We start from the raw sequence: 27,137 nt of genomic DNA, 5'->3' as shown, positions 1-27,137 counted from the left end.
TCGAAGTGAAGGTGATAAATGTCGGTAAGCTCTCGGAGGGTATGTCCCCAGCCCATCTTCAGCAGAGTAGAACAGAAAAAGGGTCTGATCATCGATGATAGCATTCACAAGCTTTCCTTGGATAGTACCCTTGAGAGCCAGAAGGATACAAATAAGAGAAGAGCATACGCAAAACAGGTGAATCGCTAGGACGAGGCGCTGGAGGTGGGAAGATCGTAGTGCTGCATTTGCGGGCCGCATTATAATACATGTTCCGTAACCATCAAGAAGGTGGATATCATCTCGTCTGAGTAGTCCCCATGGTGCAGATCAGTGACCGAAGTTCCTGTTACTGGGCAAGTTCGATGTCAAGAAACAAAAGCAAGAGACCATCTGTATGATGAAGTTCTGCCTGAAAAAGTCAAACCGACACAAGATATTACTAGCTGTGTGGTCAGAACTTGAAATGATATAAGGTGCGCGATTGACAAACTCTGTGACCAGTGAAGATGTCAAGAGGTCGAGACCCAACGTCGGCCTTTTCGGAGTTACACCTATTTATAATTATTTTCGTTCTGATGTACCTCGGTCTTTTACAACCATTCGGGTGAAGTACGTTTTTCTTAACTCTACACATTAAACGTACTTATTACTACGTAGATTGTTGTTTCCTAACAGAAGATGTCATGCTCAAGCGGCCACCATTCTAAGTGAGGATCAGGATGATGATCATGGTGGTAGTGAAGTTCATGTTCAATTTGGCTGATCGCCGACTCTGCGGCATTGGCCTTGTCGTGCCGGAAACCCGAGCTCTTCCTGTCTACGACTCGTCTATGCCGTGCACACGCTTGGATAAGGCTATGCATTCGCCGTGTCAATCTACGTCTACTATTCTGCGTTCTCAGGCTATGATAGCAGTCCTTCTGGTCTGTCAGATTGCAATGATTACTAGCGATCATTATCATCAACACTGAGACCGAGTAATTGGAACAACAAAGTTTTGTATGGCTACTATGTCGACCCATCTTCATCCAGAAATGGATTGTAATGAAACACTATCTGTGCTTGCTCTCCCTTCCATTCCATGATGCAGCCACTCTGGCAACATGTTCTCCTCGGCTTTCTTTTGCTTGAGTCCTCAGCGCAAGGGAAGCTTGTCAACGTAACCATCGACGATCAAAGTCCTTCCTTGTTTTACTCTCCTGACAATGGATGGACCAACAGCCTATTACAATGTACAGGTTGTACTGCACACCCTAATGCCTCAAGAGCAATTGACGGAACATGGCATGATTCTACAGTGAGGCTGACCTTGAAATCGTTCAACGTTCGTTTATATCCATGACTCGTAGCACGATGCGGATGTTGAAGGTCAAGTTAGTCCCAATCAGATATACAACGTATCCACCTCGTTTAACGGTGAGGATCACATTCTCATTCATAAAATAAAAGAGTTTCTAAAAAGTTATACCAGGCACAGCCATCTATGTGAAATGCATACTCGCCGAAACCACTTCTTCACCCGACGGGGACTCAGACATGAGCTTCTACATTGACGACAATCTCGTTGGCCAGTTCACAAAGGCAGCTCCCGGAAATCCAGTTTACGATTATAATGTTACCGTGTATTCCAACACTTCTATTCCTGCTGGTCAGCACAGATTCACACTTCAGAACGGACACGTTGGCGGAATAAAATCCTTAGCCCTTTTCGACGCTTTCGTGTATTCGTATGTGCCCATCACTGCTTACATCAACAGTCAATTCATGGGGTTTCTACAGCTACGATGATGGTCAATTGGATCATAACCAAACCGGGCCTACCACGGACACTGGCATGCCATCCAAGGGCCCGAACGTAAGCGCCATAGTCGGATTCTCTGTTGCAGGGTCTCTCGTCCTGGTTTTAGGCATCTTTACCTTTCTTCTATTCCGGCTGCGAAGAAGACAAAGGTTGAAGTCTAACACAGAGTCCACCGCAGAAGTTCCCGGCAACAACCAGACTGTGCACAGCGACTCCGCGATAATGCCATTCCTTCTGGGCGGTCATCATACACAATCATCAATTACCGCTGCATCTTCCATCAATAGGTGCGGCTCCCGACACACGAAGATTACTCAGAGCCAGTGCAAGGACAGAAGCATCACTCAAGCGTCCCATCTGGCTGCTGGTCCTTCAGAATATGGGGAAGCCCCACCGTCATATTACTAGATCCCCAGACCAGGGGAGCTCAAAGTTGAGCGAACATGTCCTAGAACGTTGTCGTTTACTTACAATTCTCAATTCACTAGTTGATCTCGCGCGCTGATAATATTGTCATTTCTTCTTCATCTCACCTTCATCATTGCTTGTACACATGTGTCGGGACTCAGCTATTTTTCCTTGACCAGATGTTGTTTTTCTTCACCCTTATAGGCTACCCCTTTTGGGTAACCTAAATGTTGAGCAGTGGACCTGGGAGCTTGGGAGGACACAGTGGTGAGAGTGCGTGGCGATATGAGCACAGGGAGGATCAGACTGTAAGGACAAAATAAAATGTATATCTTAGCGGATGGTAGGTCGCTGAGATAGGTATGTATGGTACCTGTAAGGACAAAATAGAATGTATCTACTATGTGTCAGTAAGGTGCGGTGCAAATAAATGTAAGGTTCTTAGCAGATGGTAGGTCGCTAAGGTGTGTGGCAGTGTAAACGGCGAAAATTTGCAAGTATCAGTAACTAATTTAGAGCGTACAACTGTACCTGCAGTCCTCGTACTCTCAACACCGAAGGAGTGTCAGTGTAGGTGCAGCAAGCCGATGCCAGTAGCATATCCGCCTCTATTCTTTTTTTTTGGTAGAGCATCGTACGCCCGTAGGCCGTACGTAGTAAAACGGCAATTAACCAAGTAAACCCAGCCTGCATGCTTAGGAAGGGGGGAAGCCCCTGGGATGGAGAAGAGATAAGGTAATTTAACCTGAGCGAGGTAGCCGTACCAGAAGATCTACATGGAGAAATGCATTACAATTATTCAAGTTCATATGGGACTCGGTGCCTTCCTCGTGGCCGTTTTCTGCTTGGCACTATACCCACTAAGACCCCGTTCTGGTGACCGATCCTCCGGCAAGGCTTTCTCGTCGTGCAACGTGCCCCTCCATGTCGACAGGATCGTCTTTGTTTTCAATGCTTTCGACCCGTATTTGTGCACGTTGGTAAGCAAGTAGACTATCGATCGTTAGCCTTCGGTCTGTCGCATCAATCCGTGCGTTCTAGCTTGCTCTCTCGTGTGCGATTTGCAGGGTCATCGTCTCCTCTCTGCATGCACCTTCGGCATCGTATTTTCCAGATGAAACGCACAGCCTCCGTCATCAGAATCCTGTATAGTCTTGTCGCACCTCTGTCAACACATACTTCTGGCATTTTAATTTGGACTAGAGTCGCTCCTAGAGCTATGCCGTATGAAGGACGAACCCACTCTTTCCCGGTTTTCTCCCACAATTCTTGGGTTAGACTCCATAAGGTAGCACATCCTTTGATTTGGCAGTCTATCAATATATGCATCATAGTTTCAGCCACCTTGCAGTGCGGACATTCACCTCGCATCGCACACTGGGGCCCCAGTTTCTCCCCGAATGTTCCTATCTTCAGAATCTTCTGTAAAGCTTTCCAGAGAAATCTACGGATCGGTCGCGATACATCCTTGTTACAAATCGACGTCTAGATACGTGTCTCCAGGGGTTCTGTTCCGTTCATTTCCTTCACAGTCGCTAAGATTTGGTAGACTGTGTTTCGTGCTGACAATCGTTCCTTTATGCTAATCCTTGCCCATATCAGCCTGTAGCTCTGACATGGTGTTAGCTTGACCACATCAAATTGATGGATCATCTGTGTCAGCGCCCATTAGAGCCCCTTCTTCTGCCAGAGCATCAGCTCCCTCCTTTCCATGTTTCCGCTGTAACCTTTCGTCCATTGGAAGTAGATCAGAGCGCCCATCTGCTTCTATTCGTTCGTTTCACCTTGAAATTGAAATGTGCCTGTGGGTGACAGATGATTGATGATCGAGCAAAGGGTCCATCGAAAGCCAGACGCCGATCAGATAGTGTCCCACTGGAATCTTCATCAAAGTCTACCCAGTTGAAGATGGACCTTAGCACATGAAAATGTTCGACAACGCGTCGACTTGAGGCAGCATGGACATGGACAGAGCATTAGTGCCGGTGTAGAACATCAATGTATCTCTTTCGTTGTCGTCGATCCGCAAAAAGTTCGTTTCCTATAAATTCAGAGCACTGCTCTGGCAGACGGTGCGCTTTGCCTAGACCATGATGATTCTCTTGCCTTGGTTACAATCCACTTGTTCTAGATTTCATCCCTCTTTCACTGGTGCTCTTTCAGCGCAATGTCAAATGCAAATCAAGGAACCCAAATGCCTACGAATAAAAATACAACACGATGGATTTAAACATAGCTGTCATACGGACCAGGACGCAGAAGTGAGGTATAATAATAATACGTGGTGTGATACGTGATATGAATACAATCCAAATGAAAGAGTCATATAATAACGTCCCTCAGTTAAACGTTCAAATCTTCGACGAAGCAGCCCTTTTCGGAGCAGAGTTCTCAGCACTCAACGTTCCCCCACCTCGGGCTCCAGCACTCGACGACCTTCCACTTGCCGAGATACGGGGTGTCTCAAACGAGGTGTCTTCACGCGCCTGGCTGAAGAACAGTTTGGCGTCCCGCTCGGAGATATTTTCGATGAAGTATGTATTGCCTGACAGAAAGATTAGAATACGCAACCTCGTGCGAGAATGGTCCGCATTGCTAACCTCGAGGAACCATGAACATGGCACCAGTACAGAGGATCATGCTAGTTTCGTTAATCCTAAGATTAATAGCACCTTCCATGACATAAAATATCTGCAAACGAAATTAATACTCCAAACTAAGAAATCTTCATGCAGCCTACATAAGTGTTATCCTTTGAACGTTTAGAATCCTTTCGACTTCGCGGTGGAATGAGCATCTGCCCAGCAGCCATGAAATTCCCATCGCCGAAGATCTTCTCAAAGAACCAGTTGCTGTTTCCAGCTTGTTGGACATTCACCATTCGCGCCGTACATGCAATACCTGGAAGAGCATGTCAGGTCCGCATGAGACAGTGAGGTACAAAAGCTCACGCCGCAGGCGGGGTTGACCGTCAGGATATGTAAGTACTTCACAGTGCGTGTTAGTCTCATCGTCCCAACCTTTCTCGGGATTAGGATCAGGATACTCCACAGGTGCTTTACTCTTGCTTCGAGTAGATCGCTTTCTTTTCTTGGAGCCGAGAGGTTCGATAGGCTCTGGAGCTAACCGTCGAATTTCCCTGACTTCAGGAACAAGAATACGCCCTTCAGTTATGCGTCCATACACTCGCTTCTCTAAACGCCACCACTGCAGAGGCTTACATGGCCTCCTCTGGCTTCGTCGCACGCCTTCAGGTGACACACCTGACAAACCATTAACTGTAGAACATGAAGCAAGGAATGTTACACACTACGGTTCTCTTTCAGTCGGCGACTGCTGGTGCTAAGCGCCTTCTTCTTTGTCTTGGCCTTCTCCACCCGTACCTGTTCCTGGGAAGGCTCATTATCTTCATCATTGTCCGATTGAGGCTCCCGATCCAGCCGTTCTAGTTCGTGAGCAATACCGGCCTCAACGTCTTCTTCTGGCTCTTCCAAAGTGACCCGTTGTTTACCCTTCTTAGGTTTCTTCGCTGAAGTGAGAACAGGAAGGTCGTCACCCTGCTGTTCATCGCCATCGTCACGGTCCATCTCCATGAAACTAGTTTGTCGTGGCGAGAGGGCATCATCTTGGCTAAAATTGTCATAGTCCCCGTTGGACACCGTGCCACTGTTTTGATGTTCAGGTTCTTCATCCATTAGATCATGAGCAGTAACCGTTTCTGATAGTCGAGATCGTCCCCGGCCGTTGGATCGACTGGACTGATTGCGAGGTGACGGGACTTCATCAAAGTCCACGTCAGATACTCTGACAACCGGACGTGAAGAAGAGCCAATGCGTCTTGAAGACGAAGGTGTAGCAGGCTTTCGAGAGTTGGAAATGTAATGAATAGGACCTGTGCGACGTTAATGATCTGAAAGGTTTTGATACGATTCTTTGCTTACTATCATCCAGATCCATATCCTGTTCACCATCCTCATCCACGATGTCCTCTTCCAGTTCAGAATCCCGTCGCTTTTTGCCCCTCTTCTTTGCCGGTGGCGTTCGCTGGTCAGCTTGCTGCAAAAGCTGCTCGAATGGCTCGAACCCGTCGCCGCGAGTAGTCACTCGTTTCACTGTAACACCTGTCTTCTTCCCAACTTCCGGGTTGTCGCCACGGTAGGGTACGTGAGGCTTATCACGTCTAGAGGTTCCTACGCTGCTGCGTCGTGGTGTCGAAGGCATGCTGTTCAAGAGACAAACGGAGAGGCGTGTGAACAAACGTGACGCGTGTGGTTGTGTTTGGCTTCAGGGTGGTGTCCTCCGATCGCTCACGGATGACTCCCGACGCCCGACGCAGTCCTTATGTAAGTAAGGATGGTCCAAAAAAAATGTAACTGCTAAACCATTGTTGCACCTTTCTATTTGCTAAAAAACCAACGGAGAACTATTGATTCATTCGGTATTGATAGCTACCAGTATCCAAGGCATTCTCACATCTCAGCCTCTGATGCCTGATTCAATCTAACATCCCATCTATAACAGTCCCTTTTTGGTTCTCGGACGCCGCCAGAAAATCTTTGTGAGGCAAAACAAAGCACCTTAGTATCCTCCACTGGTTCGTCCTCAACGCTTGTCGTGTCACCTCTGACAGGGACATTTCAACATCAACTGCTACGCTTCCCACTGAAATTCCGGGATATCGGCACCCACAAGATTAGACAGTCGAATTATTGTCTGGCTCGACCATTCCCCTACCGCATGGCCGAAACCTCTTAGGTCAGAATCATCGGTTGTTTCGACCCCGGGACTTTTTTCACGTATGACCACTGATTCTCTTAATTCCAAGAATGGTGCTGAACCAGTCTGTCACTGTTCGAGTGCACCAACGATACTAATATCAAAAACGTTAAATCACGTAGATAGGAAGCGCTCCTTGGCTGTACGGTCTTGATAGTATGAACATAATCATCTATGCTCGTCATCATCGTCACTAGAATCTGGAGGGTCTTCTTCGTCATTCTCAGGATATTGATGGTTCGGATTTCTAAACAAGAGGTCTTCCTCATCCCCGGCATTATCTGGTGACGGTGTGAGACATCGTACAACCATACTCGTACAGCTCACCCTTTTCCTGACGAGACTCCTCCCAGCTTTGCTCCAAGTCCTTGATTATCTTGTCCTGTGTTTCACTAATCTCGACGGACGAAGTGCATGCCTTGTATTGTTCCAAATAAGTCCTGCGAGGCAGATTGTAAGCGGTGACGGCTCATAGCAAAGAAGAAGAAGAAAATTACTTATTGACACTCCAAAATGAACCGCCCCATCCAAAACCCGACAACAATTTCTCGGCGTACGAATCGAAGCCGGTAATGTAAAAGGCAGCGGCCAACGCTTCGACACAGTTGAGCCGCCATGGCTTCCCGTAATTTGTGGGATTGGTAGCAATCAGGTAAGGTACTTGAAAGAGGCATGCATAAGCCCGCGTTACGAAAGAGAAAGACAACGCACAGAGACGCTCATGGGGGCTGGCAATCTTGGAGAAAGGCACGTCGTCAAGGCGCGCCCAAGAGCACTCGACGACGGCAAGTCCGCATTGTTCAATGATTTCCCGGTCTGCAGGTGATATCACTGACGTTCCTTTCGGGCTGTCTCGACATATAAAGGAGGGTATCAATGCAACGAGTGAAATAAGACGGACGAGACGACGATTCCTCGAAAGCGTGAACCGACTCGAAGCTCCTGTATCAGACCCAATCGTGCGAGCTTCTTTCCCGAACATCGTCGTGGATCGCAATGGTCAAAATCCTGGTCTGGAGTCAAGCATGAACCTCGGATCGCGCTTACGAACTAACCCACATAGCAACCGGTACTCTGATAGTGATGTTGTCCTCTGCAGATAGAATGTAAACCAGATACAAAAAGCTGAAAGGGAAAACCAACCTTCTTCATCATCTCCACTATCCTCGCCGTCGTTTACGCTGTCGATTGCACTTTCTGGTCGTTCATCAAGGCCGGAAACATTCCTTCCACCACGCTTAGATCCTGACCCACGGGACCGGCCACGACCAACTGGCTTTCCACGTTTGCTACGACTAGATGAAGCTGAAGAGAAATCTAAATTCTTTTTCCCCATTGTGGCTGGGCGGAGAGAGGATTGATCGTGGGAACTATTTCCTGCTTTCTCTTACGCCTTGAAATTTCTCTCTTCTCATGTTCCCGACATTGGCGCGGTTCTCAAAGGCGTCGCGGCGGCCTCTCACCTCAAAACGCGCTGGAAAAGACTTTTACAAAGGTTGGCGTCCGCTAACGAGGGGACAAAATACCCAAGCTGACGACTTGTATAGGCACTAGACAATCAGCCTTACCTGGTGGTCCTCGAACCGGTGCACCCGGTAAACATGTAATCCGTGGCAAAGCGAAATACCGCCTGCTAGACGAGAAAGTTCGTATATTCATCGCGCCTCCCATCGAAGCGATAGAATCATCGCCTGTGCGTGGACCTTCCGACTCTCCCCCAATATGTCCTAACCAGCCCTAGCTGAAAGCGTATGTCGAGCGCGGTGTACATCTGACAAAGAAGGAGGAACGGGCAGCATTTGGGAAATTTACGACCAATGGAGGCCTTACACCAGAGCACTTCCTCAAGGTCATGAGGAAAGCAGCTGGTCAGCGGCAAGGACAAGGGAAAAATAAGATGCCGTCGAACGAGCTGTCTGTGGCTGACGCATTAGCAGTCCCTACCGCAGTGGATACGTCATCCGGGAAGAAGCGCAGGCAACTAAGCGTGCTATAATCCCCCACCCTTCCCCCCGAGGTACGTCGAACACGCTTCTGATATCCTAGTTCTCATCTTTCCCATTTAGTTTTGTATCATAAATATGTAAATATACTTCCATTTGTTTTCCAGCGTACAAGCGCCCAGCATCGATCTCCTTCTACTTTACCACTTACATCAAACGACAGTCGTTCGCCTAGGCCGGTGCCACATCTCATATCAAGATGGATGTTCAAAGTCGTCCTACAGGGCTTCGATGGTTGGCACTCGGTGAAACACGTCAATGATGCTTATCAACACGAAAAGATATAGGTTGCCCACAATAAGACTTCGGGCCGATCATCTTTCGATGTAAGCATAAAACCCCGCCGATAAACCAGAAATCTTCTTGTGGGCCCTGTTTGCTGTTTCAGTTGTCTGGGAGCCATCTATCTCGCTCTCTAGTCGTCCTGACGCTCTGTCTCGCACCTATGACCAGCCAAGGGCTTTCAGTGACAGACTATGCACCTTCCACTGGGATAACATGTCCACAAACTTCCCTCCTCCGCGTTTTCTCTGCTCAAAACCAGAGTCTGAATCCAAGCGAGATTGATTACATCCAAGGCCGAGAAAACGTACTACTGGACGCCTGGAATATGTGGATAGGGAAAGGCTCCAATTTGGGATACAATATGACCTTCTCTGCAGACAATGCTCCCAGAGTCGGTATAGCGTTGAGTGGAGGAGGTTTCCGGGCAAGTTTGTATGGCGCTGGCGTCCTCAATTCTTTGGATGCACGTAACGCCTCCGCGAAGCAAGCGGGGACCGGGGGGCTGCTCCAGGTCGCATCATACATGGCCGGGTTATCAGGTGAAGCTCTATACGTACAGGTGGCGAAGCCCGCTGGCTGATCTCAGTCTTCCAACAGGCGGATCTTGGTTCATTTCTTCACTATACTCGAATGATTTCCCCACCGTTCAGGACTTGATCTTTGGAAACGGAAATGAACGGGCAGGGTGGCTTCTTGACTTGGACCTCTTCCTCCCTGACGGCGTCGATATATTTAACGAAGATAATCAAGCATATTACGGAAGCATTATGTGGAGTGTCATTGCGAAAGCCAGTAAGGGAATGTGAATCCGCTTTTACGCGTTTCCGTGGCGCACACTGACGATCCCCTTTGTGCGTGCGTAGCGACACCAGCTTAACCGATCCTTGGTCTCGGTATGGGTCTTTTTTTTTTTTTTCCTTTTATGCTTACATCTGTCGATTCAACATACATTCTTCTCCCCAGCGCGCTATCGTACCATTTTTTAAATCAAACCAACAGAGCCAACTTCTTCACGAACGATTCCGCGCATGGGGCCGGACAGCTCTGGTCTGATATACCTTCATCTCAGGTGTACCAGCAACGAAACGTTCCATTCCCTATCATTCTGGCAAACTCCCTACCAAATGGATCGAATTATACCGGGGTCTTACCGCCCGAAGCCACAGTCTTCGAAGTTCGATGGGTCATCGTCGTCATCGAGTATTTCTGCTGATAAGGCTTTTTGACAGTTCTCTCCGCTGGAGCTGGCTTCGTATGACCCAAGTCTTTCCGCTGCGATGGATCTCAAATTCGCCGGGTCTAATCTGACTGATGGAAAGCCGGTGGATGATCGGGTCTGCATCGAAGGTCTTGATGAAATTGGGTTTGTGATGGGAACGAGTTCGAGTATGTTCAATGTGAGGATTTTTCTCAGCTTGGATGAAAAGCGTGTTTGATGTGAACTTGGTAGCAAATTCTCGATGAGGACACGGAGAAATTTCAGGAGGATAAGTATTTCGAGGTCATGACATATCTATTGGCGCGGTTATTGGAGGATGTTCGGACCCGGGATGATGACGTTGCCAACTGGCCCAAGTGTGTTCATTTCGGACGTTGCAGCTTCTCGCAATGTTCTAACTCGTGAATAGCTCTTTTAGGAATGTTGCACCTTCTACGTTTGTGGATACGAATAGTGACTGGCTAGAACTCATTGATGGAGGATCCAATGGTGAGGTCGTGCCTTTCAATCCTTTACTAGTCAAGGCCAGGGGACTGGACATCATCGTGGGTATAGATTCGAGCGCCGATGACGAAAATAACTGGCCAAAGTAGGCGGCTTCTTTTCTTGGAACATTGATATTCTTGAACTAGTTGCAGCGGCGAAAGTGCTATCTTCACGGCGAACAGAACGTCGAAACTGCTTAACGACACGGTCAGTTAGACACATTCTTGGCACCCTCACCTATGACTGACCTTTGTTATTAGCATCAGCAATTCCCTCCGATACCCTCCACCACCCAGGAATTCATCGACAGGGGTGCCAACCAAAGGCCCACCTTCTTCGGTTGCGATCCACAGCAGTCACCTCCGGAATGCCCACTCGTCATCTACTTGCCAAATTCTCCGCCTTTGACAGGGGATTATCCAGTCACGAAGTAGGTGCTCGTGTTAACATCATGTATCTGTACTGACGATGACCTACAGCACTAATACCTACAAATTTTCTTACACACAGAAACACAGCCAGCTCTTCATCGACCAGGTCTTTTCCAATACCATCGGAGGATTTGCACCCAACTCCAACTCGCCTGGTTCCAGCTTTGGGGAATGCCTACAATGCGCAGCTGTAGATCGAGCACGGCTAAAGTCAACGGCCTCAGTGTCTCGATCTGAGGTGTGCTCTCGGTGTTTCGAGCAATACTGTTTCGACCCGAAGAACCCACCAACACAGGTGGAATCGCCCAATAGGAGATACGTATTTGTCGATCCAGATTCAGAGAGTCATTTCGGACGGCACAAGGCGGCCATTATTGGAGGCGTGGTTGGGGCTGTGGCCTTGGTTGTGCTGGTTGCTGGCATGTACGTTGGGCATTTCTTTCTCCCCTGGCGGGATATACTGATTGAACCGTAGAATATATCTGTGTCGGAGGACGAAGCTGACTAAAAAGCGTGTACAGCACTACTCGCCGACAAAGTCGGCATCCGACTTGCAAGCCATGATTCGGTGCAATAAATAGTACTAGTCTTATTTGTATTAGCAAGAGTACGTATACTAATGGGCTTCCCGTCCATTTCTCAGAGATGGTTTGAAATTGCGCTCCAAAACGAAGCTAGGCACGTTTGTTATGATGCTTTCCCCCTTCTTTCCTTCTGTCGGTGATCTAAGCACTGTACGATGCTAACCCACCGGCAAATCCCGGTCATGGACAAATATATATTCCAGTTTGAGAAGCATGGCCCTGAACATAACAGAGCCACATGGGTGCACTGTCTACAACGACGTCGACGAGGACAATCTATTGTTTGGCATAGACCTCTACACACCCCTTCTTTCTTATCTCCTCAAGCGACGCTCGCCAGCCATTCTTTTTACTCCATCGATCAGCCTTCCTTCAAGTATCCGCCTGCGAGATTGCATCGCATTACACCCCCATCTCAACGGCGGATAGCATATATATACCGCGCCCGTGATCCTTAATCCAGGTGTTAGAGAGGGCTGCGTTTGCATTGAGACGGCTGTTTTTCTTGTGAGCGAGACTTTGTTCTTACTTGAAATCCTAGCTTGAAATCCTATCTGAAAAGCAGGCTTCATTCTACAGTCTTAACGACGAACTTATCCAGGCAGTAGGCGTTTGGTAGAGCCATCTAACAATTGTCTCCGGCCAGCCCATATTCATTACTCAATATCAATACCCAATCTGCACGGACCTTCACGCATGTCGTTCGACTCGGTTTCTTCGTCCTCTGGCTCGTCGGCATCCCGCCCGCTCACAGTCGACATACCGGCACAATACCCCCCCGAAAGCAACTCCTCCTCCGTTAATTCTTCACTCAACTCTTCTCCCACCGCCACGGAGGGAATGACCATACCGAGTCCCTCCCCCAAAGGAATCCTTGATATACGAAATCGGATAGCGTCTCCGCCCTCCTCTACGACTTCATTACCAACCTCGACAATGAATGTAAAATTTGCCCCTCTGCCCGAATTGGCTCCCCGTCGAAGGAGTTCCACAACACCTCTAGGTGTGGCCGCGCGCAGTCAGCTCATGCGCCGGCGTCGAGGCATGCATGGAGACGAGCTGCCGTCCGTTCCGTCGGGGAACGGGATGTGGACGGAGGCTGAGCTCGAAGAGCACGCACGGCGGATTGCCAGCGAGGCGCACGTCCGTCACGAACACAGTACTAGGGACCAAGAGGATATCGAGGATCCTTTCCTCGCCCTGGGCAAAATGATGAAGGGAGCGTGGAAGAAGATGTCGAATAGCCGTGGAAGCACACGGGCGAAGACCAGCAGGGTAGTGTCGGGCGTGACGGATTCGATGCCGCAGCAGGAACCGCGGACAAGTAGTAACCTCAATGTTCGTGAAGACTCTGAAGCGGAACGGGGGGGCGTCTGGGAGGAAGAGATAGGCCATGCTATAGCGAGGAATATCGGTCAGACCGAAACGATATGTGAGGTCGAGCGCCAAAAAAAGGATTCCCCATCATCATCATCATAATTTTATATCCTCTATGCTATCATACAATCATTTACAGTACTCTGTTTAGTTTTTCATAACTGGATGTACATATTTCGCCGGAAGCGTATACATATTGGGTTTAAATGTTTTCGAACGTCTATCGCAGAGCCTGCCTCGAGTCTGGCAGGTTTTGTGCATTACAATGGCGTATATATCAATGATGTGTGTCGATGGCTGCTACTAGTACGATGATACCACTCGTTTCTAGTGTCACCAGGCTTACGAATGGAGCACAGAAATTCCTTAACACGTAAGGAGATTTTACATTTTTGAGTCTACAATAATCACTTGCTTCGAGAAAGCTAAAGCAGAACTTGGACGTCCGCAAACGTATTAAAGCCCTTTGCGAATCCTACGTATACACAAGGAATGAGGGTGAAGAGTGGATCCGTTCGTCGCAGATCACCCTAGGTAATGCAACTCACTATCGAATCGGCACAAGATGATCGTACTGAGTGCGGAAGCGGTCGTCAACGAGAAACTGCCTCCGAAATAAGACGTAAAAGGCCGCGAAGTAGCCACGGATAGAAGATGTTTCGCATGTACGTTGGAACTCCGTAAAATGGGCCCAGTAGAGATTCACGACACGAAGATGATTGGAAAATGGAAACGTTAAAATGCGGTGATGAAAAGGTCACATGATCGAAACTTCCCAAATTGGTCGTTCCCCTACCTCCACCTCAACGAGAGCATTTCGTCCATCTCCAATGGCCTTGATTACCATATCCGGATATCCATGCTCTGGAAAATCTCGTCGAGCCCAACAAATTGTCAGCTTTATCCAAGGAAAGCTAAAGGATCCCGAATACAACGGTCCCCAATACAACATTGTCCTCATCTCCGACGAATCCCTCAACATTTCCCGTTCAGCATATGATGGTCCGCACCTTGCTGCATGTACCTTGTGGGAGTTCCCGCTGATGTCCCATCAGACAGTCGGTTGGAAAAACCGGCTCGGGGCGCCCTCTTTACTGCGCTGCAACGCCAGATTTCTCTGAAGAACATCGTCATCGTCGACGCTCCGAACTACATCAAAGGGTTCCGGTATCAAATATACTGTGCGGCTAGGGAGTTCAAAGTACGCGTGTGCACTGTAAGGAGTTCATTTTTCCTTCCCCCCTCTGTGTCTCCTCTTGATTGCCCTTTTGAAGTAGGTATATGTCGTCGCGACGCCGGAGCGATGCAGAGAATGGAACAGTTCTCGTGTTGAATCTGAGAGATACGCACCCGAGACGTCTGTTCTGGTTTTTTTAATATCTTGCTTCGATGAATTTATGACCTGTCTTTCAGACTCGAGAATCTCATTCAGCGGTACGAAGAGCCTTCATCGATGGTCCGCTGGGACTCGCCACTCTTCACGATTCTATGGACGGATGAAGACATTCCATCTGTCGATATATGGAAGGCCATTACGGATGGCGTCGTGAAACCGCCTAATTCCGGGACACTTTCTGTGCGTCTACGCCTCTCTTGGTCCCTAAAAACCAATCTAGATATCCGCTTAGATCACAAAAGCGCCGACGGATGCCCTCATCACCCTTGAAAACACCACCCTTTCTATCGTATTCTCGATAATGTCAGAGCAAGGTGCCTTGCAAGGTGCCGGGGGAACCGTTCAGCTCCCCATCTCAGCGACTTTGAAGCCCAAAGTACATCTCCCTGCTCGGAACCTCACGCTGTCGGAGCTTCAACGTTTGAAACGGCAGTTTGTGACAGTTCACAAGAAAGCTATAACCTTGGGCACGACGGAGAAAGGTCATGTCGACTGGGACGAAGATAGAATAGCAGAAAAGTTTGTCGTGTATCTTGAAGAGCACTTGAAAGACTAGGAATAAGAATGTGCTTGCTTTCGGGACACTTGGTATCTTCAGTGGAGTCCTCTGAAGTTCCTTCTTGGAAGAAAACATATTTCTGAAGAATAACGTTTTGCACATACGTGCCCTATCGGACTCTTTGAGAGAGGAAGAAGATAGGAATAGACAATACTTTTAAACTTCGGGCCGTAAGCTCGTCTCAGATATCCGCGTTGTCAGCATTGGCTTTTCTTTTCTTACCACAATGTGATCAAGTCCTATGCCCTAACAATACCAAGTCTTACACACAGGTCAAGTGACAGCGAGCTCTTGCTCTCACGACACGTTGGCCATGAATCTGTTCCCCAAGGTACGCCCAGTCTTGAAATTTGCGGTTTATGCTCAACGGACTATATATAACAGCATCAGTTGCAACCCATCAAGGTCGATGAAGATGGAGCCTGGAACTTCTTCGACGGGGCGCTGAAGACGTATTTTATCGGCTCAGACGGGACTGGGAACTTCACGTCACGTCAGATTTTCAAGCACTCAAACCCTCATACAGGAGCTGGGAGAGAGTCTACGGCAACCCGTGCGTGTCGTCTATACTAACGTTCGGCGTCGTTTTCCCAAGTACGTTAATTCGCAGCTCCGTACCATTGGCATATTCATCAAACCGAGACCTTTGACGTCGTGCGTGCTGCAGACCACCTTATGGTGATGGCTCACTAACCAGATCATAGAAAGCTGGCGTTCTCTGCTACGACTTGGATGGTAATCAAGGCAGACTCCAAGCCGGAGAGTCAGTTACCATCACTCCTGGTCGTCACCATACGGTGCGTTACAATCCTCAGTATACCTGAACACCATTGGATATACGCGATTCTCAGTTCTGGTCCGACCCGGAGGTAGGTCAAGACCTAGACGTCCACATCACTGTCAACGGGGGACCCAATCCCGGGTTCGTGTCTCCCTTCTCCTTGCCTTTGCTCTCCCCCCACCGACTACATTCCCTTAGGTTTGACGAAACATTTGTGCATAATTTCTATGGCTACCTGTCCTCTGTAACCATGCAAGGACTCAAGCCAAGCATCTTCCAGATGCTTGCCTTCATGGACCACGCGGATGTCGTGCTGGTTGATTTCCCTTTCCAGACTGGCCGTCTGGCCAATCTGGTTCTTGGACGGTGGATTGGCTGCTACATCGGAGGCTATGATGTTGAGTATAAGGTTTTTGGCGAGAAAGCAGCATGAGTCGAGCGACTACTCCATGTTATTTAATTTGTGTATTTGTACGAGTTTGTTTCTCGAAAATATAGCCCATCCTTTGGTGTCAATTTATCAAGTTCATTGCAAATGGTGGAAATACACTTGATATATATACATGCTGAGGGGAAACTTCAATTGTCCCAAAATAGAAATTGTTGCATGTCTTCTCTTCCTTGTCTAAAGGCGGCCTTGAAACGCTGTATATCTCGCAATTATGCTACCGCGACGCGCACCTCACCTCAGCCCGGAGACAAAGGTCTCTCTTTCGACTTAGACTTGGAAAATTTCACTAACATCCTTTGGTAGTGATAATCGGCATGTCTGGCGGTGTCGACTCGTCGGTTGCAGCTAGATTATTAGCAGAACAAGTCCATAACTGTCCCTTCGATCCCTGAAATGAAGAATAATCAATTACCATAGGATTTTGATCTTTCCGCCGTATTCATGCGTAACTGGGACACTCGCGATGAAAGTGGCACAGACGAGGGCTGTGAGTGGAAAAGGGACTGGGAAGACGTGCAACGCGTGTGTAAGGTCCTGGATATTCCATGCCGAATGGTATGCATTTTTCGGTCTGTCCCAGTGATACTGCCTACACAGTTTAGATCGATCTATCGCGTGAATACTGGAATCGGGTGTTCGAACCGTCGCTGAACATCTGGGAAGCTGGCCGGACACCCAACCCTGATGTATGGTGCAATAGGTTGGTGTCTCCTTACAGTTCCATGTTGTTGTTTTGTGACTTGTCATTGTAAAGAGAAATCAAGTTTGGTGCACTGTTTGAGCGGCTGCCTATGGAGGACGAAAAGGCTTGGTTCGCCACAGGTAATACCCTTTCTTACACGCTCCCCCCCCTCTTCGTTCTTATATATGTCAAGGTCACTACGCACGCAAAACCTGGTGCAATCATCCTCGCCCACGACCACAACTTCGCTGTGCCAAGGATCCCATCAAGGACCAGTCCTACTACCTGTCGTCCATCTCCGAGCAGAGCCTCGCTCGAACTCTCTTTCCAATCGGTGATTTCACAAAAGCACAAGTGCGCGATCTGGCTAAGAAATACGATTTACCGACTGCAGAACGACCTGAGAGCATGGGGCTCTGTTTCATTGGCGAGAAAACTCGATTCCGGGATTTCCTCTCTTCGTACCTTCCTCCCAATCCTGGTCCTATCTGTGACCATGTCACCCAGAAGCGGGTAGGCACGCACCAAGGTCTTTGGTCCTACACTGTTGGTCAGAAAGCCAGGATACCGGGAATGTCTGAAAAGTTATTCGTGTCTGGTAAAGATGAAAATGCGAACATCATTTTCGTCGTCCCCGGGGGGTGAGTTTTGCCCACATCCAGTTTAACGGCTACTTGACCTCCTGATTAGGGACCATCCTCTATTATTAAGGAATACGTATCGGCCAGTAGGATGGAAGACGATCTGGGCAGATTCACCGATTCCTGGAGAGGCATTCCGCGGGATGACGAAAATTCGACACCGTCAACCGTTGGTTCCCTGTACCGTATCTTGGTAAGACTGCATCTAGTGCATAATCCCGACTCATCTTCCTCAGTGACGAGCACGGACTTTTGATTACGACAGACATCCCTCAGAAAGGCGTCGCTACTGGCCAAGTAATTGCTGTTTGGGACGGTGATTGGTGCCTGGGTTGCGGGCTTGTCAGCTCTACATCTTATGTAGGAGAGCTCCGCCTGCAGGAGCGGGCATCCGCATCCTCTTCCGAAGAGAAGAGCGGAAATTACACCGAGAGAATGGAGTCTCGATATGTACCACCTAAACGAAGCAGTCCCAAGTGCCAGTTCCCATCATCTTCACGGCTTTCCTATGGCTGATCGCTTTGTAGAACGCGCTGCGGGAAGGAGTGGAGTAAGATGTATCCCGACGGGACTGTAGGCGCCTTTCAAGCGCATTGGAACTCTTTAACTCAAGAGCAAAAAGACGTACGCACATCGTGAAAATGGTGGTTCGTAGCTGATTCCATGTGTCCCACGCGTAGTTTTATCAGCGCAAAGACAAGATACTGGTGAATGTCCACAGGTAATATGACTGTTCGAGACATGGCCGAAGACGTTTGACAAACGTCAGCGTTAACCGTTATTGATGGGGGTCGGGATAACTTGTATTCATGTAGCAGCGCCGCGGGGTCAAGGAGGAGTATAAAATCCATTCCCGAGTTCTGTAGCATGTACATGATTTCGATACAATGGCTGTTTTTTGACTAACGAAATGCTTGGCCATTCCATCAATGAATACTCCACAACACTAACAAGTTTGCTCACCTCATGCTCTACTGCGTCAACATAAAGTTCCTATCCCGTATCTTCTGCTTATTCTCCAGCCTCCGCTTATACCGCTCTGCCTTCCCCCCAGGTCCATCATCCGGTATCACTCGCGGCTCCAACAGCGTCCATAGCCAATCCGGGTATTCTTCATCTGGCATCGCGAGAACGGGCTCTTGGCCTTTGAGGTAATTCAATCCTGTTAGGACCGTGTCAGCCGCGCAGGAAGATTTGGGTGTTGCTGGAAATGGATGATGAATGAAAAAGAGTGTCAGTCGAAACGAGGGGGAGCGTACCTGACTGTGCAGGTTTCTTGACGGCAGTAGAAGGTTCTGAGTACCGCCGAATCTGGATGAGGGTATGTGGTATACGGCGTAGGGAACAGGCTTGGGAAAACATTGTTGGGGGATGGGTCGCAAGAAATAAATTGGAAATATCCTTCTATATCGGGTCGTGTCGTCGGATGGTGCCGAACGCCGGCTTGTAGAGCATCGTTATTTTGACACCGCCGTACCATAACTTGGTTTCTTACTACCACCATCCATACACAGAATATACCTCGTTTGAGTCGCTCGCACCACTACATTCCAACTTCTCTCCGACTGCTGTGCCTATTTTGCAACACTCGGCCGTCAACATGAAACGCTGTATGCCTTCCAAACATAAGAACGATGGTTACTAGCGAGGCTTACTAGCCGCATTATACGCAGTATCACAACGCATAGAATTGGGTGGGAACGATTTGCGCTTTGACGTCGCTACTGTCCTAAAAAGGGCTCTTCATTGTAGTCACCTGGCCAGATGGCCGAAAACAAAACAAGAACCTTTTCTCCCATCATTTCAAGGCTATTGTTCTTTTCACATTGTTGCAGTATGGACCGAGACTTGCGCCGCGCAACGACGCCCGCTGCGTACAAACAGCGAAATTACGCTATTATCTCCGTTCCTATAAAGCCCTCGAAGGGACCCATTGTCGTCTGATTTCATTCCCCTTCTCTTTCACGACTTTGGTGCTGGGACGCCTTCGTTAGATCTTCACCTGTACATCTGTGCACTGACTTGCTCCATTCTCTTCACTGTCATTCACTTTCTTACACACTAAACTCTGAAAATAATGCTGCCACCTCGAGCGCGTGAGTGACTACAGAATCTTATATCTATGTGTACTTATCTCAGGACAGTACTTTTCTACGGCCTCAATGCTGTCCGGTTCCTCAGCGTCATCTCCCTCATACTTGTATTCTCGAGCACAATAACTGTTATGGTCCACAATGTCAAGGCTTTTAACACGTTCGAAGCTAACCGCGGCAGTGACTCTGAGTTGGAGGACTGCGATTACATCGAGTTGGTATTGTTATATGGGCTCTCTCTGACTGCCGCTGACTTTTTTTTTTTTTTTTTTACAGAGGCAGTACGATTCCCAATCAAGCCGCTGGGGTCTTCTGGGCTATGGTATCCAGCCTACTTATAATATTCCAGACCATCGTCCTCCTTTGTAAGCCTATTTTTTGATCAACAATCTCCTAGTAACTTATCCTGTGTCGCAGTGTCTGAAGTAGAATGGCCTTCAGTCTTTTTTGAACGTTTCTTCCCCGTTCTCGGACTCGGATTCGGACTCGGTGCTCTCGGAATCTTTCAATGCCTGTAAGTCTTATTGTACATCATTCGAAAAGTTTTTTGACAGGCGGCGTTTATAGGATTGGGGCCCAGATTCTCTCACATCATGTCGACGACTTTACCCTCGTGTCTGCTTTCCTTTTGTTCTCCATTGGTTGCCTGAACATGCTGCTCGGGCTCATATTCCGTGAATCCGCCAAGGAGAAGCGGTCTATCAGTGCATGGCGTTCGGGTGCCAAGGGGATACTCCCCACGTCCCGGGATAACCACCCCGTCTTCGTCAATGCGTCTCCTTCATTTGTGGGGAATACATTTGCTGGGGACGAAAAGGCCCAGCCAGCTTCGGCATTTGGCTCGTTCAGGAGCACGGACAAGGCTTCGTTCGGATTCGGTCGACAGGGCGAGAAGGCAGCTGGGTTGAGAGGATTCATCCTCCAGAGACCTGACGAAGCCTTACCGCGCTATGCGACACCTTCCCCTACTCCACCCGCTCCCGTTCCCGTTAGCCTCTCTCGCAGTCCGTCGACGCGGTCGTCGACTTCCAGTTTTTCTTCCCCGTACCGGCCTAGCGTCGCAACGCATGCCATGCGGGACTCGCAGGAAGTATCTGAACCGCCGGTGTTCAGGTCGAGTCCTACTGCGTTGTAAAGTTGTCACGACGACGGACGTTCTTACGCCCTTCATGATATGTATTCATACACAGCAACGTAATGATATTCTCCGTAGAATCACTGTATTTTACTCTTACCTCTGTAGTCAAACTTGGACTGTATATACTACTTACAATTTCTAACACCACCAAAAGTAAACTGAGGTTCGAGTGAAGGTGCAGAAAGGGACTGTTTAGGCAACATTAATGGATCCTACACGCGATGTCCAATTCACCTGTGGACATGAATCAATTTTTGCCCAATTTGAGAGATGAGGGTGTCAAATAGACCTCGACGAGCAGACAGCAGATAGTTGGTCATCCACGTCGCGCCGTAATGCCTCATAACGACATCTAGGTAACATCCAGTTAGACCTGGTTGCTGGCCCTGCCTGCGGATCCCCCAGGTCAGCTCATTTAGATCGGCAACCATGTCCTCAGTGGGACAATAAACGAGACAAAGAGATCCTTCACTAATGACCCAGTGAATAAAATGGAAATGAATGTCAATATGTTTCATTTGAGCATGGTACTGGTGGTCCTTTGAGAGCACAATGGCTGATTGGTTGTCTGAGAATAATGTCATAGCCCCAGTAATTGGGGAGAAAACTTGGGATAGCAGGCTGCAAAGCCAGAGTCCTTCCTTTGAATCATGTGTAGCAGCCACATACTCTGATTCTGTGGTTGAGAGTGAGACAATTTCCTGCTTCTTAGATGACCATGAGACAGCTCTACCATTCAACATGAAAGCATACCCAGTAATAGCATGCCTATCCTCAGCCATGCTCTCATCTGCATCCACATATCCTTGCAAAAATCTCTCATTTCCCCCAAACATCAACCAGTAGTCTCTCATGCTCTTCAGACACTTGAAGATGTGCTTTGCAGCTCTCCAATGAGCTTCTGCAGGTGCTGATGAAAATTTCGAGATGGTTGTTGTGAATATGATATCAAGGTGAGTTCCAAGCATAATCCAGATCAAGGAACCAACAGACTCACTGTAAGAGATGTCTCTCATGGCTGCAATCTCCTGGGTAGAGGCTGGTGCAGGAAAAAAAGACAAGCAGAGATTAGTATTCATTGGCATGGATACTGGCTTGAGATCCTCAAAGCCATAGTGATGAACAATGGTATTGATATATGAGCATTGTGAGAGGGAAATAGAGTGTGACTCACAATCTTGATGCCAAGGATCCAGTGTAACTTGCCCAAGTCCATGACCCCCATGTATTTTGCCATCCCTTTCTTTACATCTTGTACCAGCTGCAGCAATGATGCAACACTTGTGCAGTCAAATTTCAACCTTCCTGCTTGTAAAACACAGTCTGACCAATGTTACACTGCTTGAATCTCAACTTCTCAACCAAAATCTCAATGAGACATTGATACCAGTGATGGCCACTCTGCTTCAAACCATACATAGTCTTTACAAGGCAGCAGACTTGCTCAGGATGAGAGTCAGGCTCAGGATAGCCAGAAGGTTGGTGCATATAGATGATTTCTTCATTAGTGAGCTTTCTGTTTAAGTATATGCCTTTGATATCAACCTGATGGAGCTTCAAATTAAGTGCAGTGGCCATGGTGAATATGGAATGAATGGATGCAAGTCTTGCAACAGAAGCACAAGTGTCAAAGTAGTTGACATCAGAAACTTGTAAGAACCCTTGTGCTATCAGATGAGTCTTGAACTTGACTATTCCTCTCTTAGCATCCTTCTTAATTTGAAAGACTCACTTTGAGCCCACAACATTTGCTCCAACTGGCTTGTCCACAATTTCCCAAGTCTCTGCAGCCTTCAGTGTTGTGATCTCTTTCAGGATTGCACCTTCTCACAAAGGCCAGTCAAGTTGATGCATTGCTTCAGCTAGACTGCATGGCTCTAGAGCCTCAGCTTCTGCTGTCACTATGGCCATTGCATACTTCTTGAAGAAATCCTCATCTTCAAGCAGCATCAACCAATCTGCTTCTCTCTCCCTCTCAAACTCTTGAGGTATGTTGTTTTCATTGATGGTTGATAACTGAACATCAAGGGGTATAACAGAGTCACTTGAGCATGTCAATATGCTACCTTTGCCAGATATGAGGTTTAACACCCACTGGCTAGGCTTTTGAGCACATCAAAAACAGATTTCTTCAATTGTGAGTTGGACCATATGCTGGGCTTTAGGAATAAATATCATCTGTGATGGCATTGCAGTAGATGGTTCAGACTGAGCATTTGACATTGACAGAATCTCATGTAACTCCATATCTTCCTCTTTCTTGAGATTGATGTGAGTCATATTGAAATAGATATTTTGCTTGATAGACACCATCTTGCTCTCTGGCCAGTAGATATGGGATCTATTACCTATTTCATCAAATCTGATCCACTGACTCTCATGTACATAGCCACCTAACTTCATAGCCTTGGTTTCAAGGTGTACCTAGCACTTCTCTCTCCATTCTTGTAACTCTTTTAGATCAAGCTTCTTTTTTGTGACTATCTCATAGGATGTCTTGCCATTCAGGGCCTTCATTGATGTTCTGTTAAGAATCCAAACAGCATGGCAAACAGTCTCAGCCTATAGAAAGCAGGATAAGCTGCTTGAATGCAGCATAGCTCTGACCTTTTCAATAACCATGCAATTATACCTTTCAGCCATCCCATTGTGCTGTGGTGTATTATACACAGTCATCTTTCTTGCTATGCCAGCATTTCTTAGATGCAAGACAAATGTCTTGTCAATATATTCACCTCCACAGTCTGAATGGAGGATTTTTACAGGACATTCATGCTGGGTGCAGTTGCAAGCTTTATAGACTTTGTATGCCATCAAAGCTTCACTCATCTAGCATAAAAACTTGAGATAAGCCCAATGAGTGCTGTCATCAATGAATGAGATGAAGTAATGGTGTTTATATAGAGATTCCACAGGTGCAGGTCCCCATAAATCAGAGTGAATTTCATCTCTAATGTCAGTTGCACATTCTCTCTCTTGAGCCTTAGATACTGGCTTTTATGTAGTCTTACAACACATGACTTGCAGAACTGTGATTCTCTAGATGACTTGTCAAGCTTTATCTCTGTCATGAAGCTCTTCTCAACCAGATGACAAGCAACTTCAGGTGAAATATGATCCATATGGTGATGCAATTGGTCCAAGATAAGCATCTCCTCAGCTGCTCCAGCAGAATCTCTCTTATGATGAATCTGATAGAGGCCACCATCATCCTTGGGGAAAACTCCAACTATCTTTCCATCTGATGCATGAATGGTGCATTTTCTGCCACTAAAAATCAACTTGAAACCAAGATCATTAAGTTAGCCAACTGAGATGAATGTATAGCCAACTTCAGGAGAGTATATGATCTCAGTGAGTTGCAGGTTACTCACATTTGTGCTATTTGGCACATCAATACTCATCTCACCTTTTCTGGCTGCAGAAAATTTTTGAGTGTTTGCAGCATAGAATGCCTTAGGTAAGACAGACTGGAATGAGTTGAAATTCTCACAGTAAGAGAAAATATGGCATGTACAGTGGGAGTCATAGAGTTCAGTATGAACTTAGTCATTAGATGAGTTTACAGCATTAATAACAGCTGTGACTGACTCCTCAGAAGCAGATACTTCCTTCAAAGTCAGCATGCTGAATGTGGCATCTGATTGCCTGTTAACAAAGGGGTTTATATCACTCCAGTCAATATCTGAGGACAACCCACTGCTCAGCTCATCTCAGGACTCATCACCAACCTCTGAAAAAAGGTCAGCACTATTATCTTCATTCTCTGAGTCCTCTGACAAGCTCTTGACTTTGGATTCATCTGACTCAGAAACTGCAGCCAGCAATGGCATGTCATTATCATCATCAACTCCAAAAGCATCACTGGCTTTCCAGTCAGAATCCAATAATTCTTTGGCCATGTTGGTTATTTCTCCCTTTGATTCAGAAGCCTTGCTGTTATTGTCTGATGACTTCTTCTCCAGGCATTTATTTTGGAAGTGCTCTTTCTTTCTGCATCCCCAGCATAATTTTTTGCTGGAAAAGTGAATGTTTGCCAATAATGCTATCACTGCCTTTCATGACTGCCAGATAGGCCTCTTTTAAACTATAGCCATTGAGATGATAGTCTTAAAGAGGGGGTAATGTTATGATTTTTTCACTTATCTTATCTTATCAAGTGCCTATCTAATCACAGACACCTACTTCCCATCTATCTGGCTGGACCAGTAACTATAAATATACTAGATGACTCATAACCAATGCTTTGATAACAGATAGTATTTAATTGTTTTATGCACATACTACATGCTCTTTAGTTTCAGACCACAGATAGACATAATAAGTAGGACTATATTTATCATACTCAAAAACATATATAAGTAGCATAGCTCTTGCTATGGTAGACTCAGCTTTGAGCTAAAGTTTATTTTATATCGTTAACTCTCAAGCCTACTTAAACATGGTCTTGCTCTTCACATCAGTGGATCACTCATAATAGACTCTAGTGTGACTGTATGAATACAATATAGTGCTGGTTTATCACAAAACCTACTCACATGATGCTTGAGTCTAACAATCAGCTCAGAGCTTAACCTGCCTTTCTCTCAGCTAATGCTGAGAGTACCACATAGAATCCACCCTTTACTTTGCTATCACAGTTTTCATCTCTGCCTTCATAGCAATCCCACTTTTCACTTATACCTCCTACATTTATAGGTGGAAAATATATGACTGATACCACCAGCTACTAGATCATTGGAACACCTATAGACAGAATACTCAGCTTCCTCAGACCAGCTCTTGTTCTTGCTGCCAATATAGAATCATTGGCAGATATGAGTTTGAAACAATCAGGCTTACAGTCCATCTTCTTTGCTGGATTAAAGAGATCTGCATTCCAGATCAGCAGGAAATTCTGCTTTCTGCAGATGATACAGAGATTGATACTATGAATGTCAGCACTAAAGGAGAAGACATCCTCTGAAGAGAGTATGGCCAAGAAGCACTATCAGCCAAGGTTTCCATTGAAGGCCCTAATGACCAATGACCAGGCCTGACAGAATATAGCTAGTCAGCAAGCCCTCCAGCTCTACATACATTTGTCAGCTCTTCTGAGTGTACCAGCAGCCTCATTGTCATCTCTGATAATAATAGTGACCCTCCACCATCATGATCATATGCTTGTCAAACTCATAGAACTCCTCTTTCTTTCTGATGGCTCTGCTTCCAAAGTCTCCAATGTCACTATTAGAGATGACAGCAAAGTCCCCTGTGGATCAGTATCATAATGAGTTTTGAGCAAGGAGAAAACTCCTCCTTCTTTCTACTCCTCTCTCTGAAGCCTTGAGGCTCTTCTCTGTCCAACCATAAGGGCTGCTGATGAAGCCCTACAAACTGTATGAGAGACAGTCACTCACCATCAGGCTGCCTCCCTTGAATGATGAAAGTGAAGGTGGCTGAAGATCTGACAATAATGAGAACAGAAGCTGAAACAAAAATTCAACATATGATGTCTGGAGCATAAACTTTTTGCTACCTTCTTCTATGCCCTTATACTCTGCACCACCTCAGCTTGCACCTATGAACAACAATCTGTGAGCCCAGTCACCTTATCCCACACTCTTTCTCAACAGATTGAGGAACCAGTTACCTTCACTTGAGTCCTTACCACCACAGGTGGTATGAACAAATATATTCAGTGAATTCACTGGATGGAGGAGCTCAATCTCTAAGGCCACTATCAGACTCAGAAGAAATATGATGCCAGAAGGGCCTGACTTGAGCAGGAGGCTTGATAAATTCATAAGAAAATAGAATGAGAAGGAAGAGAGGAAATGACTTGATGAGGAGTATTAGAGAGAGACAGCATACACCCTGCCCACTGAGGCATTGTTCTACATATTGGATTTAGGACACTGATAAGCACAGCTGATCTGAGTGAGTGAACAAGAAGAAAATTTTCAGTATAGCATTACAGCCATTGCTGTTTTTAAGTTCAATATGCAATATCTCTCTTATGCTTACCAGGCACCCTCTCTTTATAAAATTCAGTGGAGACCTGA

At 47.0% G+C, this 27,137-nt stretch overlaps 13 protein-coding genes across 13 annotated transcripts; 8 read left to right on the top strand and 5 right to left on the bottom strand.

Annotated features, from left to right (window-relative positions):
• Positions 1 to 642: 642 nt before the first annotated feature.
• On the top strand, positions 643 to 2,574 carry BT62DRAFT_1074813 (uncharacterized protein). Its single transcript, XM_043179055.1, has 5 exons — positions 643 to 1,279; positions 1,332 to 1,398; positions 1,454 to 1,709; positions 1,762 to 2,215; positions 2,272 to 2,574. The coding sequence occupies exons 1-4, from the start codon at positions 1,064 to 1,066 to the stop codon at positions 2,189 to 2,191; spliced, it is 969 nt and encodes a 322-aa protein (XP_043041837.1). The 5' UTR covers positions 643 to 1,063; the 3' UTR covers positions 2,192 to 2,215; positions 2,272 to 2,574.
• Positions 2,575 to 3,214: 640 nt separating this feature from the next.
• Positions 3,215 to 3,664, bottom strand: BT62DRAFT_890845 (uncharacterized protein; the record flags this gene model as incomplete). The annotated part of the gene is made up of 1 exon (XM_043183042.1): positions 3,215 to 3,664. A coding segment is annotated over one exon (450 nt), but the record flags the coding sequence as incomplete, so codon positions are not given.
• A 709-nt stretch (positions 3,665 to 4,373) lies between these two features.
• Positions 4,374 to 6,451, bottom strand: BT62DRAFT_930421 (uncharacterized protein). The gene is made up of 6 exons (XM_043185925.1): positions 6,133 to 6,451; positions 5,502 to 6,083; positions 5,143 to 5,454; positions 4,932 to 5,092; positions 4,792 to 4,882; positions 4,374 to 4,736 (listed from the first exon to the last, which is right to left on the bottom strand). Exons 1-6 carry the CDS (start codon positions 6,410 to 6,412, stop codon positions 4,543 to 4,545), a joined length of 1,620 nt encoding a protein of 539 aa, XP_043041835.1. The 5' UTR covers positions 6,413 to 6,451; the 3' UTR covers positions 4,374 to 4,542.
• Positions 6,452 to 6,845: 394 nt separating this feature from the next.
• BT62DRAFT_1059897 (DUF367-domain-containing protein) lies at positions 6,846 to 8,303 on the bottom strand (the record flags this gene model as incomplete). The annotated part of the gene is made up of 6 exons (XM_043178601.1): positions 6,846 to 7,407; positions 7,465 to 7,627; positions 7,679 to 7,815; positions 7,869 to 7,975; positions 8,023 to 8,060; positions 8,111 to 8,303. The coding sequence occupies 6 exons, from the start codon at positions 8,301 to 8,303 to the stop codon at positions 7,245 to 7,247; spliced, it is 801 nt and encodes a 266-aa protein (XP_043041834.1). The 3' UTR covers positions 6,846 to 7,244.
• Positions 8,304 to 8,380: 77 nt separating this feature from the next.
• Positions 8,381 to 8,963, top strand: BT62DRAFT_890834 (uncharacterized protein; the record flags this gene model as incomplete). Its single annotated transcript, XM_043183041.1, has 3 exons — positions 8,381 to 8,462; positions 8,515 to 8,660; positions 8,709 to 8,963. The coding sequence occupies 3 exons, from the start codon at positions 8,381 to 8,383 to the stop codon at positions 8,961 to 8,963; spliced, it is 483 nt and encodes a 160-aa protein (XP_043041833.1).
• Positions 8,964 to 9,415: 452 nt separating this feature from the next.
• On the top strand, positions 9,416 to 11,866 carry BT62DRAFT_979998 (phospholipase B; the record flags this gene model as incomplete). Its single annotated transcript, XM_043189482.1, has 10 exons — positions 9,416 to 9,794; positions 9,853 to 10,057; positions 10,119 to 10,148; positions 10,219 to 10,429; positions 10,485 to 10,652; positions 10,706 to 10,830; positions 10,884 to 11,063; positions 11,113 to 11,167; positions 11,221 to 11,390; positions 11,440 to 11,866. The coding sequence occupies 10 exons, from the start codon at positions 9,416 to 9,418 to the stop codon at positions 11,864 to 11,866; spliced, it is 1,950 nt and encodes a 649-aa protein (XP_043041832.1).
• Positions 11,867 to 12,342: 476 nt separating this feature from the next.
• On the top strand, positions 12,343 to 13,564 carry BT62DRAFT_930419 (uncharacterized protein). The gene is made up of 2 exons (XM_043185924.1): positions 12,343 to 12,482; positions 12,538 to 13,564. The coding sequence occupies exon 2, from the start codon at positions 12,672 to 12,674 to the stop codon at positions 13,452 to 13,454; it is 783 nt and encodes a 260-aa protein (XP_043041831.1). The 5' UTR covers positions 12,343 to 12,482; positions 12,538 to 12,671; the 3' UTR covers positions 13,455 to 13,564.
• Positions 13,565 to 14,182: 618 nt separating this feature from the next.
• Positions 14,183 to 15,329, top strand: BT62DRAFT_966284 (chromatin associated protein KTI12; the record flags this gene model as incomplete). Its single annotated transcript, XM_043188809.1, has 5 exons — positions 14,183 to 14,354; positions 14,408 to 14,568; positions 14,630 to 14,709; positions 14,766 to 14,928; positions 14,981 to 15,329. 5 exons carry the CDS (start codon positions 14,183 to 14,185, stop codon positions 15,302 to 15,304), a joined length of 900 nt encoding a protein of 299 aa, XP_043041830.1. The 3' UTR covers positions 15,305 to 15,329.
• Positions 15,330 to 15,519: 190 nt separating this feature from the next.
• BT62DRAFT_947367 (uncharacterized protein) lies at positions 15,520 to 16,607 on the top strand. Its single transcript, XM_043188023.1, has 6 exons — positions 15,520 to 15,638; positions 15,692 to 15,860; positions 15,918 to 15,961; positions 16,012 to 16,104; positions 16,159 to 16,229; positions 16,287 to 16,607. The coding sequence occupies exons 1-6, from the start codon at positions 15,621 to 15,623 to the stop codon at positions 16,519 to 16,521; spliced, it is 630 nt and encodes a 209-aa protein (XP_043041829.1). The 5' UTR covers positions 15,520 to 15,620; the 3' UTR covers positions 16,522 to 16,607.
• Positions 16,608 to 16,853: 246 nt separating this feature from the next.
• Positions 16,854 to 18,378, top strand: BT62DRAFT_891173 (5-methylaminomethyl-2-thiouridylate-methyltransferase; the record flags this gene model as incomplete). Its single annotated transcript, XM_043183056.1, has 7 exons — positions 16,854 to 16,904; positions 16,957 to 17,094; positions 17,142 to 17,239; positions 17,294 to 17,361; positions 17,415 to 17,862; positions 17,912 to 18,055; positions 18,099 to 18,378. 7 exons carry the CDS (start codon positions 16,854 to 16,856, stop codon positions 18,376 to 18,378), a joined length of 1,227 nt encoding a protein of 408 aa, XP_043041828.1.
• A 195-nt stretch (positions 18,379 to 18,573) lies between these two features.
• On the bottom strand, positions 18,574 to 19,240 carry BT62DRAFT_930415 (uncharacterized protein). The gene is made up of 3 exons (XM_043185923.1): positions 19,122 to 19,240; positions 18,826 to 19,066; positions 18,574 to 18,775 (listed from the first exon to the last, which is right to left on the bottom strand). Exons 1-2 carry the CDS (start codon positions 19,222 to 19,224, stop codon positions 18,834 to 18,836), a joined length of 336 nt encoding a protein of 111 aa, XP_043041827.1. The 5' UTR covers positions 19,225 to 19,240; the 3' UTR covers positions 18,574 to 18,775; positions 18,826 to 18,833.
• A 458-nt stretch (positions 19,241 to 19,698) lies between these two features.
• BT62DRAFT_1004130 (uncharacterized protein) lies at positions 19,699 to 21,090 on the top strand (the record flags this gene model as incomplete). Its single annotated transcript, XM_043177005.1, has 6 exons — positions 19,699 to 19,736; positions 19,789 to 19,866; positions 20,002 to 20,169; positions 20,232 to 20,320; positions 20,373 to 20,469; positions 20,523 to 21,090. The coding sequence occupies 6 exons, from the start codon at positions 19,699 to 19,701 to the stop codon at positions 21,088 to 21,090; spliced, it is 1,038 nt and encodes a 345-aa protein (XP_043041826.1).
• Positions 21,091 to 26,210: 5,120 nt separating this feature from the next.
• Positions 26,211 to 26,879, bottom strand: BT62DRAFT_918723 (uncharacterized protein; the record flags this gene model as incomplete). Its single annotated transcript, XM_043184103.1, has 3 exons — positions 26,211 to 26,344; positions 26,493 to 26,561; positions 26,726 to 26,879. The coding sequence occupies 3 exons, from the start codon at positions 26,877 to 26,879 to the stop codon at positions 26,211 to 26,213; spliced, it is 357 nt and encodes a 118-aa protein (XP_043041825.1).
• Between the last annotated feature and the right edge of the window lie 258 nt (positions 26,880 to 27,137).

Source organism: Guyanagaster necrorhizus, assembly GCF_019112545.1.
Source record: "Guyanagaster necrorhizus MCA 3950 unplaced genomic scaffold BT62scaffold_8, whole genome shotgun sequence".
Classification (NCBI taxonomy): Eukaryota; Fungi; Basidiomycota; class Agaricomycetes; order Agaricales; family Physalacriaceae; genus Guyanagaster; species Guyanagaster necrorhizus.
The sequence above is the reverse complement of the archived record's forward strand: the minus strand, read 5'-3'. Positions and strand labels throughout refer to the sequence as shown.